The 7,003-nt window shown below is 38.7% G+C and overlaps 1 protein-coding gene and 1 pseudogene across 2 annotated transcripts; both read left to right on the top strand.

Annotated features, from left to right (window-relative positions):
- Positions 1-1,042: 1,042 nt before the first annotated feature.
- On the top strand, positions 1,043-5,435 carry LOC111304250 (S-adenosylmethionine decarboxylase proenzyme-like). The gene is made up of 3 exons (XM_022900782.2): positions 1,043-1,603; positions 1,717-1,733; positions 1,915-5,435. Exons 1-3 carry the CDS (start codon positions 1,457-1,459, stop codon positions 3,059-3,061), a joined length of 1,311 nt encoding a protein of 436 aa, XP_022756517.1. The 5' UTR covers positions 1,043-1,456; the 3' UTR covers positions 3,062-5,435.
- On the top strand, positions 3,998-5,435 carry LOC111304249 (GDP-L-fucose synthase 1-like; annotated as a pseudogene). Its single transcript, XR_016326791.1, has 2 exons — positions 3,998-4,164; positions 4,252-5,435. The product of XR_016326791.1 is annotated as a GDP-L-fucose synthase 1-like (transcript).
- Positions 5,436-7,003: the final 1,568 nt, after the last annotated feature.

Here is a 7,003-nt window from a genome sequence, read left to right as displayed (position 1 = left end):
TATAGATATCTTGTTGAAAGTCACCGCCACTTGTCCTGTTGGTATTTTGAATTGTATCTTATGTATTTTTTTTTTTTCATATTTTGGAGATTGAAAATTTGAATTATTTTTTTAATAAAAAAATTATTTATATTCGAAGTCAAATCAAATGATTAAATATAACATTATTATTACATTTTTTCTAATAATGAGATTGAGAATTCAAATCCAATTTTTTAAAAGGCAAAACATATAATTACTATCAAATCATACTCTTGTGTGCCATACCTTTTATAAAGTTCAAACCTATGGAGTTAGAAGAGATAAGGGGTAAAGTTTGTTGGTACATAACCAGCATTATTATACCTATAATCCACAAGAAAGTGGTGGCCATAAAGTTAAAAAGTTTGACTACAAAGATATTGTTTGTAATTTTTTTAAAAGTAAAAAAAAAAAAAAAAGACTTCTGAGTTGACATTAATGGCACTAATAAATCTATAATCCAAAATCAGTAGATAATTACTCCCTTTAATTAAAGTATAAATACTCTTTGCTGTCACCCCATCTAAAGTTGAAGCATTGTAATTTATACCCAAGAATTTGCTTAGAAAGTGGAAGAGACTCAAAACAAAATTTGAGGTAATTAGATAAATTTGTTTTTTTTTTTTTTTTAATTTGAAAAATGGGTAGGCAACAAAGATGCTTTTTTTTTTTTTTTTAAATGTTGACGGATTGATTAGAAAGAATTATAATTTAAAATATGATACGAAAAAATATAAAATAATTTACTTAAAATTTTAATAAAAATAAAAAAATATATTTTTATTTTTAGTGTTAATAAAATTTATGATAAATAAATTTTTTATAAAATATAATAATATTATTATAATATAAAAGATTATGACACGTGGGATTTAACACAAATCCCCTACTGCCGAACCACTCTGTTAATTTTCAATAAGAGCAAACTTTAGTTTCTACTAACGCCAATCCCAGCCAATTCTTTGGCCTTCTATAAATACTCTGTTTCCGCACTCTTCTCTCACTCACACAAAGTAAAAAACCCTTCCCCGTTTCTGTGTTCTTCAATCAATCCAAAATTCGATTTCCTTAAAAGCATTTTTTTTCTCACCATTGATTTTCTTTGCCTGCCCTATTTTTTTCTTCGGCAACAATTTCTTGATCGAAAATTTCTGGTTTCAAGTCTTCCCCTTTTATTAAAGCTCTCCCTCCATTAATCAGAATCGTTTCTTAGAACTTTTGGTTAATAAAAACTTCAGTTTTTCTTTTGTTAACCAACAATGCGTTCCTAATAATTTGTTTATTTGGCTCTGCATGTGTGTTTTTTTTTTTTCACTTCAAAGATTGGGTTTTGCCTTTTACTTCCATAAAAGTTTCAATCCGATTTGGCTGAGATTCAGTCTTTCGAGAAAGAAGATTAATTGAGATTCTTGGTATAGGGAGCGTGGATGTTGTAATGGAGACCAAGGGTGGCAAAAAGAAGTGTAATAATAGTAGTAGTAGCAGTGATTCTTTACAATACGAAGTTCCTCTCGGTTACAGCATTGAAGACATTCGTCCAAACGGTGACATCGAAAAGTTCCGATCTGCTGCTTACTCCAACGTATGTTTCCTTCATTCCCCTAAAAAAAAAGCACTTTCTGTTCATCTTTCTTCGAGTTTTATAGCGTTTTTTGTCTTAACATTTTGTTTCTTTGAATGTTTTTGTTGTTGCAGTGCGTTAGAAAGCCATCCTGATGCTGCTCCTGCTAGATGGCAACCTCAGTTTTAGAGTAGCATTTTCTTCAGCCTTTTCCTTTTCGTTTTATTTATTTCTGAAATTGAACAAAAATTTCTGAGAATCAAAGACGGAATCAGCCGTTGAACAATACCAAATCGAAGAAAATAATTTCCAGTGATGAAACTCGACATGGACTCGCCACCGCCTCCTTCACCAATAGGCTTCGAAGGCTTCGAAAAACGCCTGGAAATCTCTTTTTTCGATCCACCCATCTTCAATGATCCAAATGGGCTGGGCCTCCGAGCCTTATCTAAAGCCCAACTCGACTCCATCCTTGAACCAGCTTGCTGCACCATAGTTTCTGAGCTCTCAAATTCCAACTTCGACTCTTACGTTCTCTCAGAGTCAAGCCTCTTCATTTACCCAAACAAAATCATCCTCAAAACATGCGGAACGACAAAGCTTCTCTTATCAATCCCCCGGATTCTCCAGCTCAGTAACTCGCTCTCTCTCACTGTGTCACGAGTCAACTACTCACGTGGTACCTTCATTTTCCCTGATCACCAACCTGCCCCTCACCGTAACTTCTCCGAGGAAGTTACCTCGTTAAACGAATGTTTCACTGATTTTATTACCGAGGCTTATATAGTCGGTGATCCGAAGTTTCCAACTCGGAGCTGGCACGTTTACTCGGCTGTAGCAAAATGTGCACCGCCGTTGACGGAAGATCAGAGGGGAGTTATCACTCTGGAATTGTGCATGACGGGGTTGGATAGACAAAAGGCAGGCGTTTTCTACAAAAAGCCGGGTAACGGGAATTGTTCGGCACGTAAAATGACGAAAATGTCCGGAATTGCTGACATCATTCCAAGTCACGTGATATGCGACTTCGAATTTGACCCGTGTGGGTATTCGATGAATGGGATCGAAGGGTTTGCTTACTCTACGGTGCACGTGACCCCCGAAGAGGGGTTCAGTTACGCAAGCTACGAGGCCATGGCGCTCGACACCGAGTCTGTTAAGCTGGAACCTCTAGTTAATAGGGTGCTGACATGTTTTTGTCCGAACGAGTTTTCTGTTGCGGTCACGTGCCACGGTGGGTTCTGTTTATGGCCCATGGAAGGTGCTGACGTGGAAGGATACACATGTCAGTATATGGTTAAGCAGGATCTGCCCGGTGGCGGGTGTGTGGTTTACGGGACTTATTCCTCCAAGGGCGAGAGGTGCACGGTGCGCTTCCCGGCTAAATTGACGATGCAGCAGCAGTGCTGGAAGGAGACGGTGGAGGAAGAGGAGGACGTGGCTACCGCAGTTGTTTGTCAGTGTATTTCGTCAGCCTGAGATGAGAAAGAGCCATATAAAGTTTGTCATTTTTGAGTTAATAAACATTATGGTGTCAAGTTTTGGCACCAGGGTAAGTTTGGCAGGTCGAGTCTTCTAATGTTTTTGGTAAATAAAAAAGGGTGATGACATAATCTTTCTTTGGGGTCCCAAACCTGTTGTCAATGTCATTTCCGTGCTTTCTCAGCAATAGAGTTGAATTCTATAATTGATTACTTGGACTGATATGAGTTGTAAGATTATTACAAATCAAATTTGATTTGTCATTCCTTTTCTACTATTGGAGAAACTAGAATGTTGTTTTCCCTGTTTCGTTTCACGTCGAGGAAAACACAAAATCCGGCGGTCATCATCAGAGTTAATGCAATCATTTTCTTTTCATGAATTTGGAATTAATGTAATCATGAATCATGTGTAATCATGAATCAGAGAGAAATGTGTTTTAACAGTGCAAAATTTTCACTTTTCTTGTTCACTCCCAATCTTGATATGTTCGGGTTTTTTCTAGGGACAGATTAATGGGTGACAGAGAGAATCAATAACTTTGAACGGGACTTTCTTTTCTTGTTCCAATATAAGCTAATGGGTTTCACAAGAGATCCGGCTTGGGCCGTCCATTTTCAATATGGAAAGTATTGTTGGGGTTCCAAATAGGCGCAATGGATTGGGCATGAAACCACTCTATTGCGCTGGTCTCCCACCATGCCTAATACTTGGAGGGCTCCTCCACTCAAAATCGACAAATGAAGCTTCCTAAATGGCTTAATCCATAAATCCACCACGACAAAATTGACAAACGAAATTTCTTACATTCACACATTTGTGGGTACATCGTCAAGAATCCTATTTCCTGAAACTAAATAAAGACCGAACATTTTAGCTTTAATAATCCCAGAGCTTAAAACCTGGTAACCCAAGTTTAGTGGGCCAAAATTCTGTTACTAACCAACCCAACTCACCCCCAGACACCCAAAGAGACCTGATCTATTGTTATCGGTTTCAAAGCAAAACCTCTGGCGTTGAAAAACAAACCGACACTTCAGTTCTCACGGTTTTGCCAATCTGAATCTTCCCTTCCCAATCTCCAGAAATGGGAGAAACAGGTGATTCCCTGTCTCTCTATCTTTCTCTCTGAGATCCCAAACAAATCTTAACTTAAGTTTAACTATTTTTTTGTTTTACTTTCACAGATTGTTTCTTTTCTGACAAATCAGCAGGCCACCGCGGCCTAGTTGGTTCAGCCGTAGTCCGAAAGTTCCAATCTTTAGGATTCACTAACCTCGTCGTACGCACCTACGCCGAGCTCGACCTCACCCGCCAATCCGACGTCGAATCCTTCTTAGCTACTGAAAAGCCACACTACGTCGTACTAGCAGCCGCAAAAGTAGGCGGAATCCACGCTAACAACACGTACCCAGCCGATTTCATTGCCATCAACCTCCAAATCCAAACCATTCTTCCTACCGCCACGGCGTTAAGAAAATCCTCTTCCTGGGATCCTCCTGTATTTATCCCAAATTTGCGCCCCAACCCATCCCGGAAAATGCGCTCTTATCGGCCCCCCTGGAGCCCACTAACGAATGGTATGCCGTTGCAAAGATCGCAGGGATCAAAATGTGCCAAGCTTACAGAATCCAATACGGCTTCGATGCAATTTCCGCCATGCCAACGAATCTGTACGGTCCCAACGATAATTTTCACCCCGAAAATTCCCACGTTTTGCCTGCTTTGATGCGAAGGTTTCATAAAGCCAAGGTGGAAGGAGCAAAAGAAGTTGTTGTTTGGGGGACTGGAAGTCCGTTAAGGGAATTTTTGCACGTTGATGATTTAGCTGATGCGGTTGTTTTCTTGATGAGAAATTACAGTGGATTGGAGCATGCGAATGTTGGTAGTGGAAAATAGGTTACTATTAAGGAATTAGCTGAGTTAGTTAAGGAAGTTGTTGGCTTTGAAGGGGAGCTTGTTTGGGATACTTCGAAGCCGGATGGGACTCCAAGGAAGCTCATGGATAGCTCCAAGCTCGCTTCATTGGGGTGGAGTTCCAAGGTTTCGTTGAAAGATGGGCTTATTGATACTTACAAGTGGTACTTAGAGAATGTTAAGCAATGATGCAGGTGATTTTGGTGGTTATTTCCCTGAAGAGTTTTTGGATTGGGGTATTTGTTTGTTGCTTTTGTGCTTGAAATTGTTGTCATTATTGTTATTTTTTGGTATGCCATACAATAATTTGAGGTTGATTGTGTACCAATTATGGCATCCAAGTTGAACATGAGGTATTCCTTTTGTTAAAGTATTGAGCTAGTTGGATCAAAGTTTCCATTGAGGAATTGACTAGAATTTATTCATTTTGAATTGGATAAGTTATGTTTGGTTATGGTTGTTTTTTAATGTACTTATCTTTGTTAGAAAGGGATCCATTGAAGAACTGTGAACTAGCGTTTCTGCCATTTTTGCTTGAGTTACGTAGTTTCTTGTTTTTGCTGTTGGTATTTATGTTACTGGGTTTACTGAAGAGCTAAATCTTTGTAGTCTTTGAAATGTGAGATTGATATTATACTAAGGTTGTAAGCTGCAAGGGGTCAGTTGAGCCCTTACATACTAGCATTATGCTGACATATGTTGACAAATGATGGTTGATAAAAACTGGCCTTTACCTAGTGCTTCATGTGAGGCAGCAACAAAACTGTTGTCCCCCTTCCACCCATGTTGAACTACCACCCATTCACCCCCCCCCCCCCCCAATCCAAAAAAATGGTGCTCGATACTTGCTTTGATAGATATTTGACATGGACTGATATAATGGTTGGCAAACTTGCTGATTGCTCTATCATATTTATTTTTGGTTGGTTCAAAATTTCGTGATTGATGGCTGCAATTTTCCTTTGTAAGTTGCAATTCGTTTGTTTTTCCTTTTCTTGTCACCTACGTATAGCTTCACTATTAATCTAAATGGGACACTTACAATTGGCGCTTTTGTTTCAATATTTTTGCCTGTTATCAGATTTTGTGCATCTTTCCTGCCATTCCGCTGTGTAATTCAAACAGTTGTTTAATTGCCTGACATAGGACGTGTTCCTTATTTGTATGCATGTACCATTTTACTTGGTGAATATCAGCACAGAGCATTCTGTGTGTAGAGATTTGCTTCCTCTGCATCCCCAAGTGCTTCTGATCTCAGACAGTGAGACGGGGATGTTCCTTCTGTTCACATTAAACTATGTGTACATATATAGTTAAATAGTAGCTGTAAAAAACTCATACTGTAAATTTAGCACATGGGATCCATTTCTCTTGTTGAAGCTCAACCTCGGGTTTTGTTTAGCTATTGGCACTGTTTCCCTCAGAATTTGTGTGATTGTGTTTCAATTTTTTTGGTTAGTCCTATTAATATTGTCAGGTAGATTTTTTTGAGGTGGGCCAGAGTTATCCCTTGCTATTTCTTCATCTCCTCTTTCACGCTCAAAGACAGGACAGTAGGGACAAGTTCTACTACCTGGTTATTACCACATTCAGGAAACACAGCATGTATTCAATTCTTGTCGTGATGAGATACAATGAAGGAAAGCTTCATTTCTGAGTTTTGATTATCCGAAGACTTGCCTTAAATCTGTTTGCTAAAAGGAGAATTCTGATGTGATTGCTCGCTTGTCTTCCATTTTGGTTTTAGAGGATGTGAAAGGAAATGAGAATAAACCAATTTGCTAATTTCCAGGGCCTAAAGGACATAACCTGTAATGGTAACGGGCAGCATTTTCACCACAACAACTGTCGGTGTGTTTCGTGGTGATGTTTGATGGAAACATTAAACACAAGAGAACGTGCCAAAAGTCAACCTACTCATAAATGAATAACGCCGATTTTTTATGGTCATTATCAAAAAAAATAACATTGAACCTTGCAGTACAGTAGGAAAACAAAAGAAGCCAAGCAAAGAAACCAGTA

Source organism: Durio zibethinus, chromosome 13 (assembly GCF_047325235.1).
Source record: "Durio zibethinus cultivar Kanyao isolate XHJ-2024 chromosome 13, ASM4732523v1, whole genome shotgun sequence".
Lineage (NCBI taxonomy): Eukaryota > Viridiplantae > Streptophyta > Magnoliopsida > Malvales > Malvaceae > Durio > Durio zibethinus.
Note: the sequence above shows the minus strand (reverse complement) of the source record. Positions and strands in the feature narration are given on the sequence as shown.

Bases quoted from the DNA above. Each gene is read 5' to 3' on its own strand.
- LOC111304250 (XM_022900782.2), top strand. From the start codon at position 1,457: ATGGAGACCAAGGGTGGCAAAAAGAAGTGTAATAATAGTAGTAGTAGC.